The sequence below is a fragment of the Manis javanica genome, chromosome 4 (genome assembly GCF_040802235.1).
Source record: "Manis javanica isolate MJ-LG chromosome 4, MJ_LKY, whole genome shotgun sequence".
Classification (NCBI taxonomy): domain Eukaryota; kingdom Metazoa; phylum Chordata; class Mammalia; order Pholidota; family Manidae; genus Manis; species Manis javanica.
The window spans coordinates 32,821,320-32,845,445 of record NC_133159.1 but is presented as its reverse complement, the minus strand read 5'-3'; the positions used below and the strand labels follow the sequence as shown (position 1 = coordinate 32,845,445).

General features: G+C 43.9%; 1 protein-coding gene across 2 annotated transcripts in view; it reads right to left on the bottom strand.

The window, feature by feature from the left end:
- The window catches only part of RIMKLA (ribosomal modification protein rimK like family member A), a 51,549-nt gene extending 28,848 nt beyond the window's left edge, over positions 1 to 22,701 (bottom strand). For both annotated transcript variants that reach the window (XR_012130134.1, XM_037002338.2), the window contains exons 1-2: positions 22,406 to 22,701; positions 1,828 to 2,058 (exon numbers count right to left, since the gene is read on the bottom strand). Coding sequence is in view for 1 of the 2 variants with exons in the window: in XM_037002338.2 (XP_036858233.2) it covers positions 1,828 to 2,058; positions 22,406 to 22,568 (394 nt within the window). In the remaining variant the exon portion in view is untranslated. The remainder of the gene's footprint in view (positions 1 to 1,827; positions 2,059 to 22,405) is intronic.
- Positions 22,702 to 24,126: the final 1,425 nt, after the last annotated feature.

Below are 24,126 nucleotides of genomic sequence, written 5' to 3'. Positions count from 1 at the left end.
AAACAAGACAAAACATGAAAAGGCAGTGTAGATACAGGGGCATCATCATAAAGAGGATGTTTTATAAGATGGGAACTCCCAACTTCTGACATTTGCTGATACATTTAACTCTTCTCTAGCCCTCCTGTTTTTCCTTCCCTTATAGTACATTAAAAGAGGGGTCCTTCTTATCTAAGGTCATCTCTGTACCTATGCTGGGGACCCAATTCCCTCCCATCTCCTCAGGAATCATACACCATTAAGAGTCTCCTCTCTGCTGTATCTTCAACTTCCTGTTCCTAATTCTGACATCATTTTAAACACGCTCAATTCTCTCCCATCTTAAACAAATAAAACCCCTGTTCCTTGACCTGCACCATCCCTTAACTACAGCTCTGTATCCCTAGAATGAAGCTACTCAAAAGGATTTCCATTTCCTCACCCATGACAATTTGGTTTCTCTCCCTATCACTAAACTGGAACTGTATTTGTTAAACCCCCTGTTGCTAAACCCAACACGTCCCAGTGCTTACATTATCTGTGCTCTCAGAACCAAACACCACTTCCAGGCATGCCACCCTTCTTGCAATGCTCTTCCTACTGGCTTCTGTTATCTCCTTTTTGTTTGCACCTTTCCAGTTGCTCCTACTCAGTCTTTTGTATAGGTTCCTCTTCCCTTTCCTGAAAGTATTCTCTCTTGAATCCTCTTTTATTCAACTTTATTTTTATTGTGGCAAAATGTACATAACATACAATTTACCATTTTAACCACTAAGGTGTACAGTTCAGTCTTCTCTTCATTCTACATATTTCTCTCTGAATAACCTCATCCATTCCTATGACTTCACTTAACAAAATGAAGGTTTCTAAATCCACTTCCCCAGTCTACACCTTTCTCAGGAGATCCAAATCCATTTATCTGCTACCTTCTGACTATTTTTACTTCCATATACTATAGACACCTCAAACAGAATGTGTTCCAAACGGAAATCCTTCCTCCTGACAACCCCGGCCCCTCACCTACCAGTCTGTGTCTAGGTCCATCCATGTTGTCAAAAAAGGCAGGATTTCATTCTTTTTTTATGGCTGAGTAAGATTCAATATATATCTTCTTTATCCATTCATCTACTGATGGATACTTAAGTTGCTTCCATATCTTGGTTGTTGTAAATAATGCTACAATGGACATAGGTGCATATATATTTTTGAATTAGTGTTTTCATTTTCTCTGGGTAAATACACAGAAGTAGAATTTCTTGATTGTATGGTATTTCTAGAGTTAATTTTTTGAGGAACCGCCATACTATTTTCCACAGTGACTGCTCCAATTTATGTTCCCATCAACAGTGCATGAGGGTTCCCTTTTCTCTACATCCTCACTGACTCTTATTTCTTATCTTTTTGATCTAACCATTCTGACAGATGTGAGGTGATAGCTCATAATGATAGCTCATTATGGTTTGGATTTGCATTTTCCTAATCATTAGTGATGTTGAGCATCTTCTCATGCGTATGTCTGCCATATCTGTATGTCTTCTTTAGAAAAGTGTCTATTCAGTGGTTTTGAATGACACATTAGACCAGATGGAATTAACAAATATATACAGAACATCCATCCCAAAACAGCTGAGTATACATTCTTTTCAAGTTCACATGAAACATTTTCCAGGATAGATTACATGTCAGGCCACAAACACGTCCATGATAAAGACTCAAGATGTTGAATCACCTAAGATAAACAGATTCCCCTTGAAAACCAGTAAGATACTAGAAGCTTCTGGGGAAAGAAAACATAGACTTGCAAGGCTTTGAAAAGATAAGTTCCAACCCTGTTTCAAGGACACTCACCATAGGAGAAGGTGTCTGGCATGGGGACACCATGTCCAGCCAGCTCTTGGAATGTCCAGAATTTGTTGATGCAGTTTAAAATGCTCTGTGGGCGGTTGACTAAGCGGCAGCCCAACTTCTCCAAGTGTCGCAGGACTGTGATGTCACTGTCTGACTGCACGGAGGGTGTGGGCACCCGAACAAGCACCACATCCGGGAAAGTGGTGAGAGCCTTTTGGTTCAGCTGAAGGCCTGCAATCAACAGACAAATGTGAGCTTGGTGCTGGCTGTAGTCCAGTCTCCCCAGAAGAACTGGTTCCGACAGGCTCCTCGAGACTGAACTCAGCAGGAAGGCAGCCCTGCAAATGGCTCTGGGATATCCTGTTGCAATGAAACAGCTACGATCAAACCTATGCTCCAAACAAATGCGCAGAGAGTGATTATGAGGCAACACAAAAGGAACGAACAAGAAAAAACAGGCAGCATATCAAGAATGAGCCATTAGATAGATCCACAGGAGACAATGTAGCCCAGCACCTTCCTCCATAGACTGCAGAGAGCCAGTGTTACTCAAAGTGGGGTGACTCAGGAGGCTGGAGACCTACTTACTGGAAAGGAAGCAGTGCAGCTCACTTAAGGAACCCTTACTTCTCTTTTATGACTTAACCTTTAAAAGTCTATCTGAAGTATTAGGCAACCATTTAAAGTGATTTTTATGATGATAACGAATGCAAAAATGTCAGCATTAAGTAAAAAAACAGGATAGAAATGATAAATGTATGTTATAAAAGGCTAGGAGGAAATATACCAACATTTATTTTTATTTTATAGTATACCAACATTTTATTTTATTTTGGTATCATTAATCTACAATTACATGAAGAGCATTATGTTTACTAGGCTCCCCCTTTCACCAAGTCCCCCCCATGTACCCCTTCACAGTCACTGTCCATCAGTGTAGTAAGAGGCTGTAAAATCACTACTTGTCTTCTCTGTGTTGTAGAGCCCACCCCATACCCCCTCTCCCACACATTATACATGCTAATTGTAATGCCCCCTTTCCTTTTTCCGCTCTTATCCCTCCCTTCCCACCTATCTTCCCCAGTCCCTTTCCCTTTGGTAACTGTTAGTCCATTCCTGAGTTCTGTGATTCTGCTGCTGTTTTGTTCCTTCAGTTTTTCTTTGCTCTTATACTCCACATATGAGTGAAATCATTTGGTACTTGTCTTTCTCTGCCTGGCTTATTTCACTGAGCATAATACTCTCTAGCTCCATCCATGTTGTTGCAAATGGTAGGATTTGTTTTCTTCTTATGGCTGAATAATATTCCATTGTGTATATGTACCACTTCTTCTTTATCCATTCATCTACTGATGGACATTTCGGTTGTTTCCATTTCTTGGCTATTGTAAATAGTGCTGCAATAAACATAGGGGTGCATCTGTCTTTTTCAAACTGGGCTGCTGCATTCTTAGGGTAAATTCCTAGAAGTGGAATTCCTGGGTCAAACGGTATTTCTATTTTAAGCATTTTGAGGAACCTCCATACTGCTTTCCACAATGGTTGAACTAATTTACATTCCCACCAACAGTGTAGGAGGGTTCCGCTTTCACCACAACCTCACCAACATTTGTTGTTGCTTGTCTTTTGGATGGTGGTGATCCTTACTGATGTGAGGTGATATCTCATTGTGGTTTTAATTTGCATTTCTCTGATGACAAGCAATGTGGAGCATCTTTTCATGTGTCTGTTGGCCATCTGAATTTCTTCTTTAGAGAACTGTCTATTCAGCTCCTCTGCCCATTTTTTAATTGGATTACTTGCTTTTTGTTTGTTGAGGTGTGTGAGCTCTTTATATGTTTTAGATGTCAACCCTTTATTGGATCTTCCATTTATGAATATATTCTCCCAAACTGTAGGGTACCTTTTTGTTCTATTGATGGTGTCCTTTGCTGTACAGAAGCTTTTCAGCTTGATATAGTCCCACCTGTTCATTTTTGCTTTTGTTTCCCTTGCCCAGGGAGATATGTTCATGAAGAAGTCACTCATGTTTATGTCTAAGAGATTTTACCTATGTTTTTTCTAAGAGTTTTATGGTTTCATGACTTACATTCAGGTCTTTGATCCATTTCATATTTACTTTTGTGTATGGGGTTAGACAGTGATCCAGTTTCATTCTCTTACATGTAGTGTCCAGTTTTGCCAGCACCATCTGTTGAAGAGACTGTCATTTCCCCATTGTATGTCATGGCTCCTTTATCGTATATTAATTGACCATATATGTTTGGGTGAATGTTTGGAGTCTCTATTCTGTTCCACTGGTCTGTGGCTCTGTTCTTGTGCCAGTACCAAATTGTCTTGATTACTGCAGCTTTGTAGTAGAGCTTGAAATTGGTGAGCGAGATCCCCCCCCACTTTATTCTTCCTTCTCAGGATTGCTTTGGCTGTTCAGGGTCTTTGATGGTTCCATACGAATTTTTGAACTATTTGTTCCAGTTCATTGAAGAATGCTGTTGGTAATTTGATAGGGATTGCATTGAATCTGTATATTGCTTTGGGCAGGATGGCCATTTTGACAATATTAATTCTTCCTAGCCAGGAGCATGGGAATGTCTTGTAGTTTTCAGGGTATAGGTCTTTCACTTGCTTGGTTAGGTTTATTCCTAGGCATTTTATTCTTTTTGATGCTATTGTGAATGGAATTGTTTTCCTGATTTCTCTTTCTATTAGTTCATTGTTAGTGTATAGGAAAGCCTCAGATTTCTGTGTGTTAATTTTGTATCCTGCAACTGCTGAATTCTGATATTAGTTCTAGTAGTTGTGGAGTGGAGTCTTTAGGGTTTTTTATGTACAATATCATGTCATCTGCAAATAGTGACAATTTGGCTTCTTCTTTACCAATCTGGATTCCTTGTATTTCTTTGTTTTGTCTAGTTGCCATGCCTAGGACCTCCAGTACAATGTTGAATAACAGTGGGGAGAGTTGCATCCCTGTCTTGTTCCCGATCTCAGAGGAAAAGCTTTCAGCCTCTCACTGTCCAGTATGTTAGCTATGGGTTTGTCATATATGGCCTTTATTATGTTGAGGTACTTGCCCTCTATGCCCATTTTTTTGAGAGATATTATCATGAATGGATGTTGAATTTTGTCGAATGCTTTTTCAGCATCTATGGAAATGATCATGTGAGTTTTATCCTTCTTTTTCTTGATGTGGTGGATGATGTTGATGGATTTTCGAATGTTGTACCATCCTTGCATCCCTGGGATGAATCCCACTTGGTCATGGTGTATGATCCTTTTGATGTATTTTTGAATTTGGTTTGCTAGTATTTTGTTGAGTATTTTTGCATCTACGTTCATCAGGGATATTGGTCTGTAGTTTTCTTTTTTGGTGGGGTCTTTGCCTGGTTTTGGTATTAGGGTGATGTTGGCTTCATAGAATGAGTTTGGGAGTAGTCCCTCCTCTTCTATTTTTTGGAAAACTTTAAGGCGAATGGGTATTATGTCTTCTCTATATGTCTGATAAAATTCTGAGGTAAATCCATCTGACCCAAGGGTTTTGTTCTTGGGTAGTTTTTTGATCACCGCTTCAATTTCATTGCTGGTAATTGGCCTGTTTAGATTTTCTGTTTCTTCCTTGGTCAGTCTTGGGAGGTTGTATTTTTCTAGAAAGTTGTCCATTTCTCCTAGGTTTTCCAGCTTGTTAGCATATAGGTTTTCATAGCATTCTCTAATAATTCTTTGTATTTCTGGGGGGTCCGTTGTGATTTTTCCTTTCTCGTTTCTGATTCTGTTGACGTGTGTTGGCTGTCTTTTTCACTTAATAAGTCTGGCTAGAGGCTTATCTATTTTGTTTATTTTCTCGAAGAACCAGCTCTTGGTTTCATTGATTTTTTCTATTGTTTTCTTCTTCTTAATTTTATTTATTTCTTCTCTGACCTTTATTATGTCCTACCTTCTGCTGACCTTCGGCCTCATTTGTTCTTCTTTTTCCAATTTTGATAATTGTGACATTAGACTATTCATTTGGGATTGTTCTTCCTTCTTTAAATAGGCCTGGATTGCTATATACTTTCCTCTTAAGACTGCTTTCACTGCATTCCACAGAAGTTGGGGCTTTGTGTTTTTGTTGTCATTTGTTTCCATATATTGCTGGATCTCCATTTTAATTTGGTCATTGATCCATTGATTATTTAGGAGCATGTTGTTAAGCCTCCATGTGTTTGTGAGCCTTTTTGTTTTCTTTGTACAATTTATTTCTAGTTTTATCCCTTTGTGGTCTGAAAAGTTGGTTGGTAGGATTTCAATCTTATGGAATTTACTGAGGCTCTTTTTGTGGCCTAGTATACGGTCTATTCTGGAGAATGTTCCATGTGCACTTGAGAACAATGTGTATCCTGTTGCTTTTGGATGTAGAGTTCTATAGATGTCTTTTAGGTCCATCTGTTCTAGTGTGTTGTTCAGTGCCTCTGTGTCCTTACTTATTTTCTGTCTGGTGGATCTGTCCTTTTGAATGAGTGGTGTGTTGAAGTCTCCCAAAATGAACGCATTGCATTCTATTTCCTCCTTTAATTTTGTTAGTATTTGTTTCACATATGTTGGTGCTCCTGTATTGGGTGCATATATGTTTATAATGGTTATATCCTCTTGTTGGACTGAGCCCTTTATCATTATGTAATGTCCTTCTTTATCTCTTGTTACTGTCTTTGTTTTGAAGTCTATTTTGTCTGATACTAGTACTGCAACACCTCCTTTTTTTCTCCCTGTTGTTTGCATGAAATATCTATTTCCATCCCTTGACTTTTAATCTGTACATGTCTTTGGGTTTGAGGTGAGTCTCTTGTAAGCAGCATATAGATGGGTCTTCCTTTTTTATCCATTCTATTACTCTGTGTCTTTTGATTGGTGCATTCAGTCCATTTACATTTAGGGTGATTATTGAAAGATATGTACTTATTGCCATTGCAGGCTTTAGTTTCGTGGTTATTACCAAAAGTTCAAGGTTAGCTTCTTTACTACCTTACTGTCTAACTTAACTCACTTATTGAGCTATTATAAACACACTTTGATGATTCTTTATTTCTTTCCCTTCTTATTTCTCCTCCTCCATTCTTCATATGTTGGGTGTTTTGTTCTGTGCTCTTTTTAGGAGTGCTCCCATCTAGAGCAGTCCCTCTAAGATACCCTGTAGATGTGGTTTGTGGGAGGCAAATTACCTCAACTTTTACTTGTCTGGGAATTGTTTAATCCCTCCTTCATATTTAAATGATAATCGTGCTGGATACAGTATCCTTGGTTCAAGGCCCTTCTGTTTCATTGCATTAAATATATCATGCTATTCTCTTCTGGTCTGTAAGGTTTCTGTTGAGAAGTCTGATGATAGCCTGATGGGTTTTCCTTTGTAGGTGACCCTTTTTCTCTCCCTGGCTGCCTTTAATACTGTCCTTGTCCTTGATCTTTGCCATTTTAATTATTATGTGTCTTGGTGTTGTCCTCTTTGGGTCCCTTCTGTTGGGAATTCTGTGTGCTTCTGTGGTCTGAGCGACAATTTCCTCCCCCAGTTTGGGGAAGTTTTCAGCAATTATTTCTTCAAAGACACTTTCTATCCCTTTTTCTCTCTCTTCTTCTTCTGGTACCCCTATAATGTGGATATTGTTCCTTTTGGATTGGTCACATAGTTCTCTTAATATTGTTTCATTTCTGGAAATCCTTTTATCTCTCTCTGCATCAGCTTCTATGCGTTCCTGTTCTCTGGTTTCTATTCCATTAATGGCCTCTTGCATCCCATCCATTCTGCTTTTAAGTCCTTCCAGAGATTGTTTTATTTCTTAGTCTCCCTCTGTACTTGCTCCTTTAGCTCTTGCATATTCCTCTGCAGATCCATCAGCATGCTTATGATTTTTATTTTGAATTCTTTTTCAGGGAGACTGGTTAGGTCTGTCTCTGCAGATCCTCTCTCAGGGGTTGTGTGGACTATTTTGGACTGGACTAAATGTTTCTGCCTTTTCATGGTGATAGCGGTGGCTGTAGGCAGGTTGTAGATGTGTCAGCTGGGAGAAGAAAGTCCTTTCTTGCTTGCTGGACACCTTACCCTTCTCCTCTGCCTGTGTTGGTTACCCGCACTCCTGGAGCAGCCACTGGGTTGATGCCCTAAGCTGCTGTGGGCAGGGTCTCTGCCTAAGCAGTGCAGAGCCCTGTGGGGAGTGGTAGGCATGCCGGGTGCGCTCCTCCATGATAGCGGCACCCCTGCTGGGCAGCTGTGTCCCGGCAGAGGCCTTTGGGTCTGGCCTGGGCGGCTGTGCATTGGGCTGGGATTCCGGTCGGCTGCTGGGAGCGCGGCTCCTCCCTCTGGCACCACTGCAGGTGCGCGTGGGCCTCTCCCATGCCCCTCTGGTACAGCCGCCGCTGGCACACACGGGCTGCTCCCAGGCCACTCAGTTGCTGCTGCCACGGGCTCGTGCGGGCCTCCCCCATGCCCCTCTGGTGTCATGGTCGCTGGTGCATGCAGGCCGCTCCTGGGCGCTTGGTCACCACCGCCGCGGGCTCGCGCAGACCTCTCCCCGGCCCCTCTGGCACCGCGGTCGCTGGCACGAGCCGGCCAATCCCAGGCCACTAGGTCACCGCCGTGGCGGGCTCGCACAGGCTGCTCCCGGTCCCCTCTGGAGCTGCCGCCCCCAGCACGCACTGCTGCTCTCCCACTACTGGGCCGGTGTGTCAGGGTCCGCGCCAGTTAGGGGAATGACTGGCAGGCTGCTTAGTGCCATGAGGGGCTTCAGAGCTGTGCTGCTGCCTAGGAGGTTAGGGCACCTAAAGCTCCCTGCTATTCCCAGCTGCTGGTTAAGTGTGCCGGGACAACTTCATTCAGCTGTGGGGTCCCTGTCTCTTTAAGACTTGCAAAAAGCACTAGCTTTTCTTTTGTCTCAGGGGCCCTGGTTGCGGGGACCTGCCTGCAGGTTTTGTTTTTCCATTTCTCTAATATCCAGCACCCCGTGCACCTTGTGTCTGCGCTCTGGGTGTGGATTTCTAGAGCTGGTTGTTTAGCAGTCCTGGGCTTTCACTCCCTCCCTGTCCTGACTCCTTTCTTCCTGCCAGGTTCTGGGGTTGGCTGGGGGGTTTGGGTACCCCTGGGCCGCGGCTTGTATCTTACCCCCTTCGTGTGATGTTGAGTTCTTGCAGATGTAGATGTATCCTGGCTGTTGTTCTCTATCCACTGGTGTCTCTTTTGGGAATAGTTGTATTTATTGTATTTTCATAAATATGTATGTTTTGGGGAGGAGAGTTCCACTAAACTACTCATGCTGCTACCTTGGCTCCGCCCCCTATACCAACATTTTAACAGTGGGTAATGAGATTATAGGGGATTTCCTATTTTATGCTGTTCTATATTTTCCAAAATGTCTCCAAATGCATATTACTTTCAAAACAAAAAAATGTAAAAAAAACCATTAAAAATCAAGTCAATATTGAAACAAAACTAGAATGCATCCAAAGACAATTGATTCATATAGCAAAAGGCCTTGACCTGTATTACACTGGATGACCAGGAAGTATTAGCTTGAAGTGAAGACTCAGAGGAACAGGAGTAGAGTTTTCAGTAGCCACAGGGCTTGGTGCAGAAGAATTACTTGGTGTGTCTTCTCTGACCTCAAGAGAGCTATCCATGAGCTTTGTTCTCTGTCTGTTCCCTCCTGCATCCCTAGCCCCTAGAACAGTGCCTAGTAGATGACTGGTGCTTAATGTTTGCTGAATTGTACAGAAGCTACAGGGAGATAGATTTGGGCTCAGTAAAAGGAATACTTTTCCACTGCCATAGGATGGATGGGGTTGAGATTCAATGGTGACCTGAGGATGGCACAGAAGGAATATAGGGATCATAAGCTCACAGCAACCTGCTTGGTCTCTTTCAGCCTTGATATCCTGTGATTTGTATTACTCTCAGTACTTACCTAGGCATCCTAGGATCTGGGGATGGAATGGTGGAGACAGAAAGTAGGATAAGAAGGGCAAGGAAAACTGAGTTCAGGGAATTACTTGGTCTGCCTTAGTGAACCATAAAGGAGCCTCTAAAATGCTTTAAAGGAAACCTCTAAACATAGTTTCAGAACCATCTTACAGACTTTAACCTAGAATACCTTCTATTTCATAAATGATACACTGCACAACTATCTAAGTCCCAAGAAAACAAACATTGCTAATTACGTTATTACTTCTCCATTGGGCGATGAATAATATCAATATGAAAACTCTAAGCAAACCAAAAGCAAGCAAGCAAAAAAACCCAAATTACAAAACCACTATAGGGATCTAACTTGCATGGTTTGCTCATATTCTAGGAGATGGTTCATAAGAAAGGGAGTAGGTGTAATCATTAAGATAAGTTGTTTTTAGTACTTGTGCTGATAGTGGATCAAGGAACTGTAACATAATTCTCAGGGATGACTGGTAAAGAGCTTTCAGGTCATCTCCACTTTGCCATCAGAAAACAGTGTCATGTAAACATGCTTTTTCCTTTGTCAATTTTAACCTCTGGAAGAAATACTATGAAAAGAGAAAAAAAGGCAAACTTTATATAGTATCCTCCAAATTGATAGGAGAAGAAAGAAAAGTACTCAGGTTGGTGAGAGCGGTGAGTAAATACAGAATGAGAAAGGGAAAAGCAACAGCCCAGGACAACATTACAAAATGAGATAATATTTGCAAGAATGCTTTGAAAACTATATAATGCTATACATATTTAAGATGCTTACATTATTATTGCACAGACATTCCACCAAGCAAGGTAGGACAATTTATGGAGATTTGTACCACCTGATGAGAAAAATGGCTTTGCAACAGAAAAGTGGCCTAGAGAAATGAGAAGCAGCAGAAACACCTGGCTTTTAAATCCCAACATGAGACCCCAAACAAATGGTCAAACTCTAAACAGGAAGAAAAGAATCCAATCGTTTCTGAAAATACCAACCACAAGTGGACAGAGACAGCTCAGCCTCGACAAGCAGACTCACACAAACCTAGGAAGTCTTACCAGGACTTCATCTCTCTTCTCCAAAGGTAAATCTTTGGGCCTGGCTCATTCCAACTGAAGCCTTTAATAAATGAAGAATGGAGTGTGTTAAAGTACAGCCGAAAAGGCTCTTCCAAGCAGTTAGGTAGGTCTGGTGTCTGTGCTGGCTGTCCAGCTGCGTGCAGAGGGCCATGACAGGTTTAGGGATACGTCTGTATGAGTCGTTACTTCTTTGCCCATTGACACAGCTCTGGCATTCTTGCTCTGAGCAACTTCCCTCCCCCACCTCCCCAACTCATTCCTGGTCTCTGCCGTCTAAACCTAGTCTAAATCACCATTTCTAGAAGGAGCAGATAAGAGGGTGCCCCTCAATGTGGCTTGAGTGGGAAGAGCAGCTCCACATAGCCATGGCCAAGAATAATTTGGGTGTAAGGCTGGCTCCTGGCAAACCTATCAATGAATTCTGAGATTTCCAAGCACTTGGTACTTACTATCTCTTCCTCTCCCCTAAATTAATCTCTCTCTTTAGGAGAGGACCTGATAAGCTTTAATGTGTTTAATGTGTCACCTTTCCCAGGATCCTTAACCTTTCCACTGTAATCTATTGGCCTCAAGACAAGGGAATGAAGAGCTGATAGAGGACCTCAGGGAGGGCAGAGCTCTGCTTGGCTTCCAGTGAGTAGCAGGAAAGCCCTCAAGCAATGAGAGGCACTTGCCCTTGAATAACAAGGGATTTCATGTGACTAAGTGCTCTCAGGCATCACCTTGAACTGGGGAGCAGGGCTTATTTACCAAATAAGAAGAAGGGAGGCAAGTTGCTTCTGGGATATCTGGGGTTTCCCAGATGCCTACACTGGGCTTAAGGCAGTATGTTTAGCCTCAAACCACTTTTTTAAAATCTAAAAATGACGACTCTTTCCCCAGACAGATCAATAACAGATTCCCCAGACAGAAAAAGATCAGAACCCCAAACTAGTTAGTACAGTGACTGACAGCCAACCTAGTCTAAATCAACTTTTTGAAAACAATATTTTATCTGCATTCCTTCTAAAAAGAATTATCTGCCTTGATAGGTAATTGTAGTCTCATTTCCTTTTGAACTCTCTATTATTTATATTTGGAAATATTTTAATGTATTGAAAGCAAGGTAGAAAAATGGAACAGCTTCTCCTAAAGAACTGAGCATGTTTTTTTTCCAACACATATAACAGGTTAAATTAAGCTAATTCTGTAAGACTAGACTTTCACATCTGTATATGGAGCAGCAAAGAAATGCACTTCATAATACAGAGAGATCCCCTTAGAAATAAGTAAATCATTCTTGGAAAGTAGACCTCTAACAACAAAAAACCACTCTCAATAGTTACCACCCGAGGGAAGCAGAAGCATGAATAATAAAAGGTGCAGTCCTTCTGGTCTGACTTTGGCTAGTGGTTTTATTGGGTATCTGTTGTGTTTTTGGTACTCTGCTCAGAATGTGCATGTATATTATCTCATTAAACTAAAGATGTCTTGTGAAATGGATCCCTGCACTAGAGCTACTGTAAGTCTTTGCATTTACACAGGTCAGCACTCTCCCATCCTGTGTGCATGCAGCAACCATTTCTGTGCTCATACACACACACATCCTTGGCTTCACAAAAGAAAGCTTCAAAACTAAACTGGGGTCCAGTGTGCTAGAAAAACCCTTCACGGGCAAAGCAAGCAACAGAAATAAGAAAAGACAAGAGCAAGAAAGGACCTCACGACAGCTTTTAGAACCACTATATTTTAATAGGATCAGGTAACAGGGGCGGGTAGCAAAGCTCTGAAAGTTGTTAGAAAGGAATCAACAATATAAATAAAGTGAGTGGATAATCTGTTAAGTGCTTCACATTATCCTGTGTTCTGAGGAAGACATGTCCCTCTGAAACGCAATCTGCCTCATCTCAACCATTCTCCAGGTTTTCTCTGGTTTCTTTCTACCCTTTGGCTGGCAATTGCACAAGTAAGTTATTTTTATTCTTAAGGGGTAGTGCTCTCGCCACTCTTCCTTCCCTTTTTAAGTTCTTTGTTGCAATGCCCAGAGAAATCTCACCTTTACCTCATTAAAACCCACAGTCATTCTGTGGCCACTTTCTCTTTCCACTAACTGCTATCTTGAGGTCATTTAATTCAATTCAGCTCTTACTGAACTATTGGGATGAGTCAGATACACTATTAAGCAAGGCAACAAAGGTGGACCAGGTGATCTCTGCCCACCAGGAGCTTATAGTCCTTATGCAGAAAGACACAGACACAACTTACATATTCATTCAGGTGTCCAACACATTCACTATTTCATGCATTCATTCAGCAAATATTTATTTAGCACCCACTTTGGGCCAATCCTGGTTAGTTTGGGTTTCCCCAGAAGCACTTCCCCAGGCAAGGACTTAACTGCAAGAGGTTTACTATTAGGGTGGTAGTTTCAGGAAACACTGGTAGGAGAGTACAGAAAGGAAGGTGGCAAACACAGGGCGCGTTATCAAGTGAGTGACCACCGCAGCCACTGGGGCTTCACCCTGCTGGGCAACAGGAAATGGTAATGCCCACCTGAATGTGATGCTTATAAACCAACTCAGTCTTTGGTAGAGAGCTGTTCCAGGGACATGGTATTAATTCCCTGGCCCTTCTGGCTGCCAAGCATATGTGGGCAATGTGGGCTCCTGAGACAAGAGAAAGCCCTCAGACAGAGATTCAGGTGCTGATGATCAGAAGTGGGGCCCCAGTGCCACCCAATGGTAAGGGCAAAGGGACATGGAAGGCCACTGACACACTGATGGCTAAGGAAGGACCGGGGATGGGGGTTCAGGAGTGTGAGTGAAACAAGCAATATCCCTTAAATTTAAGAATAAAGCCAACACACAACTGTGAATAATGCCACTGACGCTCTGTGCAGAGCACCTGGGCAGTAAGAAGAGTTATCCACCTGGTTTGGGCAGGGGGAGGAGAGAGGAGACAACTGATTATAACACAATATGAGAAGTGCTCTGTAGGTACACATATTGGGTACAGAGACAGCAGAGGAGGAGGGAGCAGGCAGGTGATTATCTCTGAAAGACAAGGAAATTTTCAGAGAGGAAATGTTGACTCATTGTGCCTCTGGGCTCAGAAGAAATGTGTATAACCAGTAAATGCATAATGTCAACCACTCAGAAACAAATCGATGCTTAAGCCATGGCATCTTCTAAAACACTGGGTTCAGGAATATCTCAGGACTAACATATTTGCGGAGGCATTTCAAGAAGTTGAGGCAACATGAGATGAAAGGCGATTGCCTCAAAGTGGGTAAGTACTGGCCTCCAAGTCAGAGACTTAATTCCTTGCTGTCACTTGATAGGTTGGCAAGACAAAAATCTCACTGGGTCTCAGTTTCCTCTTCTGCAAAATGGAAGGGTCCTAGGACTTGGAAATCTTCCTCCCTTTCCCACCATCACCAAGATCTTTCTTGAAACCATGAAGACAAATCTCATCAAGCCTTTTATCCCTTTTATGTGGGTCACCCAAGACTCCAGTGTCCCAGACCATGTCATTTCCCTGGACTCCAAACCCCGGGCTCTGACGCTGCCTTTTCTACCCCCCGACCTCCCACTCCTTCCCATCACCACTGTGCCCTTGGGGACTCACTGGGGAACCAAGCCCCATCCTGGGCCTCCTCAGTGAGTGTTCCTGCCCCTCTTTTTCTGGGTCCATCTGAGCCGACTCTTCCCAGCGATGCTGCTTCTCACAGCCGTCTGCAGTTGAGGCTGTTCTCTCTCCCTCACGCTTGGGCTTACTGAGCCTAGAGGTGGGAGAGATGTGCTCCTTACTGTGTCTTCCAGGCATTCCTTCTTCTCTCTCCCCTACAACACCCACCTTGACTCTCAGCGACCACACATCGCTCTTCCTGTGCAAGTCACCAAGGGCCCCAGCACCCACCCACTGTCCTTGGAGCACTGGTGAATGACTCACAGACTCTCCCCCACGCAGACAGTGGTTTCCATATCCGCATAGAGAATTCTTCCAACGCCCAGGCCTCTCAGTCTCCTGACCTTTTCCTCCAAGACTCATGCCACCACCCCACCTCAGCCGCCACTCCCCATGACTTTCTAGGCTTCATACAAGCCTCATAATTTCCATCTCCAAACACTGTCTCCTCTCTTTCTAGCTTACTCTCTCTAGTACCCCAACTCCAGCCATACCTGGGCCCAGCAGGCACTACCATGCGTGGTTCCCCCACGTTCTCACCATTCTTCACCCCTGCATTTTCCCTCTTCCCTATTTGAATCCCATAGTCAAGCACCATCACACACATCCTCAAATCCCTGCACCCATTTCTTGCTTGGCTAAACGACAAGCCCGGTTAGACGGATCCAACTCTCCCCACTTCATGTGCTCTCCTGCGCCATGGAACATGGCTGGAGAAAAAATACACAGATGGGGTGACTGGTCTCAGGGGCATCCTCCTGTTGCCTGGCAAGCACACTGCTTCCGTAGCCCATTCACTCTCCCTCAACCCTGGACAGCTACTTCGCACTTCCTCTTCTTGCTTTAAACCTTCACTACTTCCTCCTTCTCCTTCTCACTCTTCTTACATCAACGAGAAAAACTGAAGTAATCAGGGAATCTATAAGCTCCCACTATCACACCTCCTGCCCAGCTGCACCTGTGCCACACCACTCGCCCTCTCTTACAATGGCCAAGTGTCCTTGCTCCTAGCTTAGGTGAACTCCTCAAAATGGGCAATAGATCCCAACCCCTCCAGTCACTCAAGGCACTGCCCAGCAATTCACATCATCAATTTCTCTCTAGTAGATCATTCACACTAGCATACAACATGCTATTATTTCTCCCTCTTTAAAAAGCCTCTCAAACCCATCTCCCTTTTAAGTGTCTTCGCTCAGGCTGATTTAACAAAACACCACAGATTGGGTGGCTTGAAAAACAGTTTATTTCTCACACCTTGGGAGACTGGAAGTCTGATATCAGGCAGCCTGCATGGTTGGCTTCTGGTGAGGGCCGTGTTCCTGGCTTGCAGACAGCTGCCTTCTTGCTATCTGCTCACATGGCAGGGAGAGGAAGTGAGGAACACAGCAAGAGAGGAAGAGTTCAAGATCTCTGGTCTCTTTTTATTAAGACACTGATCCTGTCATGAGGACCCCACCCTCATGACCTCACTGAAACTTAATCACCTCCCAAAGGCCCCCATCTCCAAATACCATCACATTGTGAGTTAGGGCTTCAACATATAAATTTTGGGAGAACAAATTTAAGTTCATAGCAAGCTACCAACACATTTTGCACCTTCCCTTTATAACAAAACTCGAGGACAGTGTGTATAGTAACTGTTTTCCATTACCTCACTAAAACTGCTCTTACCAGAGTCACTAACACTAAATTCACATTGCTAAGTCCAATGGTGATTCTCCTTCTGTGCTTTATTTACTACACCTACTAGCTACATTTTTCTTCCTCCTTTAAATACTTTCTCCATTTGGCTTCCAAGCCACTACAGTCCCCTGGGGTTCTTCATTTCTTTTACTTGGGATTCTTTGCTGGTTCCTCCTCTTCTCCCCAACCACTACCCCTGAGAGTGCCCCAGAGCCCCACCTGCAGTCACTCCCTTGGTAGGTGTATGGAGATGCTCCCTCTTTGATCTCTTCAGGCCAGGACTGTCTCTCGAGTCCCAGTCAATACGATCAACTGCCTCCTTCACATTTCCATTCGGAGGATTTAACGGGCATCTCAGGCTGAGTACGGACCCTCACCACCTGCCCAGACCTACTCCTCTCACATCCTTTCCTTATAAGTAAATGGTGAGCTTTATTCTTCTAGCTGCTCAGGCCAAACCCTTTGGAGTCCTCCTTGACTAGTCTTTCCTGCACATCCAACATCTGATCCACTAGAAAACCCCTGACATTCTCAACACTGTGGCCAGTGACTGTGAACAAAAGGCAGTCATGTCACTCCTCTGTTCAAAGCTCTTCAGATTTCAGCTCATCTAGAGTAAAATACAAAGTCCTTCCATGACCCACAAGTCCTATAAATTGGCTCCTCTCCCTACCCCTACCTCTGACCTCTTCTCCCAGTGCTCACCCCTTGGCTCACTCTGCTCTGGCCACACTCATCTCTTTACTATTCCCTCTCGCCTAAACTACTCTACTCTCAGATATCTGAATGGCTTCCTTCTTGACCTACTTCAGGGCTTTCCTTGAACATTATCTTCTGGGTGAGGACCACCTCAGCCACTCGAACTAAAATGACAATCCCCTCCTCTGCCTCTAGAAAGATGCTATTTCTCTGCTCCACTTTCTCCCCCTTAGCCCTTTCCATCAACATACTATGTATTTTACTTATCTTGTTTGTATTCTATCTTCCTGACCTAGAATGTAATCTCGAGAGGCAGGAATTTCTGCCTGTTTTGTCTAGTGCCTAGAACATTACCTTAGACATAGCAGGCAGTCAAAAGATACTTGTTGACTAAATGAATGAATGAAATACAATAATAAGGGTGGAGACTGTGTCTGTTTTTATTATATCTCCACTACCTAGCACAGTGCCTGGCACAGAATGGGCACTCAATATTTGTGGAATGAAATAAATGGGTGAGATTGCTATGAAGATTAAGACATAAAATATATTAAAGTATTAATAACAGAGTTACAGGAATAAAGAACCATTATTCTTGTTAGTTCCTCAAAGCAACATAAATGTATCACTTTCTCATAGTGGAGTCTTCAATTACTTTTTAATAGTGAAGGATCAAATGGAAATAGACTGGGAATTTTAGAGCGTGTTGTAGCTTTGGGTTAAAACAATATAAACCCCCTTACAAGGTGAAGTCTCCCAGGGAAGGGGGTCAGGTGGCCCACTTACCCACTGGGGAAGGGGATGGGGTGAGGTGAGGCTAGCACTGATGTACCTGGATGTCAGTGGACTCCCTGCTAATAAGGAGAGTGACAAGGAGGTATGGATGGATGGGGATGACATGGACCTCTTTGATGGTGGCTGTACCCTTTCTGCTAGTGGAAGTGTTATAGTAGCAGCAACAGGTGGTTCAGAAATCTGTGAAGTAGGGCTTTGAGATCTACTAAGGATCCCAATCTCCTGGTTCTAGAACTCTTCCCAACATGGTTCATGATGTAGTCTGTTGGAAACATAAACATAAACTACACATCTAACCCTTCCTGGGTCCTTGAGGTCAGCCCACAGATATAAATGTGAACCCATGGGGTAAAGCATATCCATTCAGCACTCAATGTCCGTTTATGGAAAACATTATATGGGAGTACTTCTACCCATTCTCTGACCTTTCCACTGGTGCTGTATGGTGGTTTATTTGGATTCCAAGGTGTCAGGCACAGGCCTTTGGCAGAGACTGAGGTTAACTATCAACCTCTGTGCACACAAGTCAGCATGGTGCTCCTTCCTGCTAGGGTCTTCTTGCACAGGAATGGAAGGCCATCCTTTCTCTGTGAAGCCTTTTGTCTTTTGGAAGGCTGCAATGAGGCCATTTCTTCATACAAATTTAGTTAGGATTCCCTCCCCAACCCAAACCTTTTAAGTCTCACCTGATTATTACAAAGAACCAAGTAGAAGTACCCCCAGAACACCTTAATTTAAAGAACCTGACCTAGAAATTGCCATCCGGCCACCTAGGTTTCAGTTCTGAGATTAAACGAAGGAATGCTGAATCATTCTGCTTCTAAGAGACACACTGCAACATTTCCAGGTCATCTCATTTTTTCTGTCTTGGTGTCTGTCCCTGAGTTTGTGATTATCCTTGTTTTTTGAGACACTTAATTGTAAAGACCTGTGGGCGGTCAAAGAACTTAATTTGCACTAGTGACTCTGTCCTTATGTAATGGCTCATCACAAAAACATTTATACGCCCCATCATGATTTCCCAGACACGGAAGCTAATTGTAGCAAAAGTCTCACATACTTCAAGTAAGCCTGTAAGGCACTCCACTCCATCATCCAACAAACATCAGCGAAAGGCCTACTGTGTACCAGTGAAGGGGCATACATCTGCAGAATCCCCAGTCATTTAGGGGGAGAGAGAGGCTAAATTCTTTAAATAGAAAAATCCCAATGAAATATGATGAATGTTATTTTAAAATAGGTAGGTACAATGTTATTTGGCAGCAAATGAAAGAGAGAGATTGTTTGGGGGCAGGGTAGAGAGTTCAAGGAAGACTTTATAGACATGAGTGACTTGAGCTGGATATGAGGGATGAATAAAAGTTCAGCACATGGGCCTCTGGGGCAGAGGGAATTTCAGTGCAAGAGACACGGCGACGTCAGTGGAAGGCTGATGCGTGGAATGGAGCTGAAGAGAAGAAACCAAGTGCCGAGAACAGAATTCCTGAGTATTGGTACTGCCTGCCAGCCAGGACCACGTGCCCAGATACTCTTATTAATGTTTATTAGAGTGAATATGTAGAAAGAATCTAGACCTATGCCAGGCACACAATAAACACTATGCATATTTTGTTTTGACTATTACTATGTGCATTTTGGTTCCACATTCACTACCACCTAATCCCCAGGGTTGAGAAGAATTAATGTCTGTTGAATGAAGACCTTGTGGTTTCTGGGAAGGAAATGGAGATGGATATGATTCTCATAATGCTACATCCAGCAGAAAGATGAAGGGAAGCACTTTCTACAGGGTTCCTTCAGTCACCTAGATGTCATTTCACTCTTCACAGCAGTCTCCCCATCCAAACCTAGGCTGGGGAGGGTGGATCACTGGGTTAAAAATAATAATCCTAAAACCTTGTATTGCATAGCATTTCCAGCTTATATTATATTGTTTAAAATAACTACACTCTTTAAATTCACAATATTTAATCTCTTGTCTGACTCCTATTTCCAGATATAACCTGAAATTCTTACCTCTGGCTTTGGGCCCCACTAGTCTCTACTGAGGAAAGCTCTGGAAAGAATTCAACCACTGGCTGAGGTACTGCCCACACCTATTTCAAACTTGCTCTTTCATCTACGCCGACACTAATCTCGAGAAGGAATGGAAAGGAGCAAAGGTATGAAGACTTTGTAAAGGCAGTACCTTAATTTCCTAAAGTATAAATTGACCTTGCAAAGTCACTGCGTAGCCTCAATTTAATTCAACTCAGTTCAATTTCACATCCAGCAAGAAAGGTAGTATAGGTTACAGATATCCGAAAGTATACTTATTCCTTGTCACTGGCTGGGAAGCAGACCAGGGTTTTAACTGTCGGTTTGCTCTTAGCTAGCTGGATAGCACTGAGCAAGTCACTTCATCTCTTTGAGCATCAGGTTCTTCATATGTAAAATGAAAGCGTCAGAATGGATGAACTAAGTCCTTCTCAGCTCACACATTCAGGACTTCTCAAATGGGAACCAGCATATCATTGTACTTATCTATTTCTGTTTTTCAAAACCAGTAAGATCTAGAGTTTATTTTAGAGGAGGAGTACTTTGGCTCAGCAAATTGTCAAAAGGTTATCTATAGTTTGACTGCAGAAGGACCTGGGAAATGGAGTGCATGTCTTCATTTGTTCTCAAATATTTACTGAGTGCCTACTAAGTGCAGGGCATCATTTTAAACACTGTGGCTTGCACTGAACAAAGGAAATGAGCTCACTGTTCTCACAGATCTCACTTCTTTGTGCTTTAATTAATCCACCCTCACAACAAATAAATCTTTTGACTGCTTTGGATGGCACAAATAGTGATCTAATAGGTTTGTTTTTTGTTGTGATTTGTGTGTGGCTGTGTCTGGATTAGGAAAAAAATACCTGTCTTCAGTTTCTCCATCAACTAGGCAAACAACTATGTAGATATGCTTGCAGTTTAAAAAGAAGTAAGTCCTGATGTGTGACTAGATTGAGATACATTCACACACGAATTCCAATAAAATTTTAACACTAAATAGAAGACTTTAAATGTTTCTTGCATCACTAGAATTTTGTTTTCTCTTTTTCTAGGGTTGATTCTTTAAAATGGGGTTTTAGATACAAAACAGACAGCATTTTTCTACTCTTTCACAGAATACATTTTGAGTCTACAACAGGAACACGATGTGGAATTTTGATTGCTGTATCTCACAAAAGGCATCTTTACAAGCTGTAAAACAACAAATAAAATGAAGAGCAAACAAACGGACTCTAGGGGTGGAAAGATGCATAAACTAGACCTAGATCTAGACCAGTAAACTATAACAGATTATTCCAGTTAAGCATGGCTTTTGACATAGAATTTTAGAGCTGGAGGCACCTTAACTCTTAATTTTATAAATGAGAAGCCTGGCGATTCAGACATAAAGTGGCTTGAGCAAGGCAAAACTAAGATACTTGTTAGCAGCAATGCTGTGATAAGAATCCAGATCTTCAGGAATCTAGCTCTACATTAACTATTAGAGTATGAGCAAATCAACTGTTAGGTTTGGCATTGCTTTACACTAAATGTATGACACCTAATGTGTGCAGTATATTTCTCCAACAGGCTCTACAATCTGATATTACTTATGAAAGTTTAAGTTTTGGATCAAACACCTAGACCAGATACATTCCACTTAGACACAGGTCATATTTTAAAATCTCATTTTTAAGCAGCCTGTTCAAAATTTGGTATCCCTTTCCCCTGCCAAAGAAAAGTAATAAATTATGAACTTATTTAATCAGGTATGGTCAAAATAATATGAACGGTATCCCAAAAAGCACCCTGAACTGGGCCCAAAACCCCTTGAGTCCTGGACCCCCCTGAAGTCGCTGAATACCTCCAGAACGGAAGCTGGAGAAACTTAAAACTGCAAGCCCAGGGTGGGGATTTGAGTGGGTGCGTTCCTAAATCACAGGATTCCTAAATTAGAGGCTACCATTAAGGATAACTATGTAAAAACATACTCAACCTTTTGAGGGCAGGGTCACAGATGATAACCACTTCTTACCCAAAAAAGTCTCTTGGACACAGCAGTGGAGAAATCAGTGAGGCTAGAATGAAATGAGACCTGTATCTGAAATCTCAGCTTTTTTGGAATCAGAATTCAGCACTTTTATGAAAGAGGATGAGTTTAAAGAAAACCCATGAAAGGTTTACTCTCCCACTTTACACGCAAGAGATGACTCCAATTTTCCTCAGATGCAGGTTCCTAGCTTGGGAATAATATTCTGTAGTGCATTACTGAAGCTTACACATTTCTGGAAAACTTTTAAAAGCACTTAACTTAATGGCAGTGTTATAAATTTTGTGTGGGTTTCTAAAAATCTAAACTGACAGAGTATGGATGCAAGCAGAATTTACAAATTTGGAGTTAGCAGCTTTTTCGGACCTCCAGGCGGTTTCAGGTGAGTTGGAGTTCCTTCCAAAACGAAGTCCCCTAAGTAAATTAAATCCCGTTCTCAAATCTTGGTCTCAAGGCAGATAGTGGCGGTCAAAGGCAGCTCTCACGGCAAAGGGCTTTCTCCAACCCAGTGAGGTCCCGCGGGGGAGGGCGGCTGGGATCCCGAGGAAGACTTGGCTGGGGGAGGCCCGGGTGTGCGTCCCCACGCGGCCTACTCTCGGGGCCCCCGGCGCGGCTCCCCGCCCTCCCGGGGCCCTCTTGCTTACCGAGGTGGCCGCCGACGACAGTGACGGCGATCTGGTCCATGAGCACCGCCCGGAAGCGCACGTCCTGCTCCGAGCAGCGCTGCCGGAGGGCGCGCAGGATCTGCACCTGCGGGTAGTCCTCGCGGATGCGCCGGTCCGTCAGGAACCAGAGCTGGGAGCACATGGCGGCCAGAGCGGCGGCGCCCGGCGCGGCGCGGGCCCCCTCCGCGGCCCGGGCCGCTCGCTCGGGCTGGCGGGCGGGCGGCCGGCCGGCGTCCGGGGCGAGCGAGCGCCGCGGCTCCGCTCCCGCCGGTGCGCCAGGCGCCTCTGCAGCCCTGACCCAGCGAATCTGCTCGGCCACTCAGCGCCGCCGACGGCCCCGCCAGCCAATCAGCGCGCGGCGGCGGGAGCGGGGCTGGCCGCGCGGCCAGCTGCAGAGGCGGCCTCCGCGGGCGGCGCCCAGGAGGGGCGGCGGGGCCGGGGCCTGTGGCGGCCGGGGGAAGGGAGCCGGGCGGGGCTCGGGGCCCCGGGGAGCCCGGGGAGCCCGGGGAGCCCGGGAGCGGCAGCAGGAGACCGCGAGGCTGAGCGAGGGCATCCCTGCCCTGCCCGGGACCCCGGTGGGTGTGGCCAGGACGGCAGCCAGCAGGGCGGAGAGGGTGTCCCGGCGAGCGGACTCAGGGTGCGCAGCGGACAGCTGGATGCGTCCGAAAGGCGGTCACGTGCATCGGAGGCTGGGGGCACCGGCGGCCCCCCACAGGGCTCGCCGCAGGGCCCCAGGGTCGTCCCAAAGGTCGTCTCGGGTAGGACCCCGGTTGCACCCTGGCCTGGGAATTATCTGCCCAAATCCTGGCCTGGAGCTGAGGGTGAGGGTTTGAGGGGAATTTGGATTTTAGCCGCCTGCCATTCAGATCATCTGAAGATGCATTTCTCGGGATCTCAGATTTTCTTACACTTGACACCCCTTCCCAGTCTGCAGTGGCTCTGGGCCGCAGAACCTTAATGCGGTGAAAGTGAATCCAAGACTCCTATTAGTTAGAAGGACCACTGGCTGGTCTTCCTCCTCCCCGCGCCAGGCCATACAACTGAGTCATCTTTAGACACAGTCGTTGGTCCTAGCCAATTGCAAATTCTGCCTGCAAACAATGTTTGAAGCCAGATTTTCCTTTCTAAATAACTGCAAGACTGAAATTAGCTGTCTTTGGAGGTTGCATTTGCTCTTCCTGCTGATTAAAATATATGCCCTTTTTTTTTTTGGCTAAAGAAACAATAGTAATTTCAAGGCAAGCCCAGCAATGACATCTTAGAAATTGGGCAAGATGTCTCAGGAAAGAGGCTACACTGTAAATATTATGCAGATGTGTGCATTTATTCATTAGATGTGCCTTTGGAAAAGTTCTGTCTAAACAATTTCAAAAATTAATTATTTGCAATGTTAAGTAAATCCTTTTGTGCTTCAATATATCCCCCCCTTCCCATAAACATACTTTCTTAAAGTTAGTAACAGCAACCTAGTGCCCTAAGGATTAGTAACTTCCAAAACTATTCTCTAACCACAGATCAACTTGGGCACTAGAGTCTCTCCCATCTACACGACCATTTCCTTGATGTCCTGGGGTATGTATTTTGTTGACTCTGATGCTTCCCATGGGGCTTCTGCAGTATCACACATAAAATGTCTGTAAAATGATCAGAACCATAGTTCCCTAGATTGAGAATTTACTAAAAGCTGTTTAAGAAGCAGT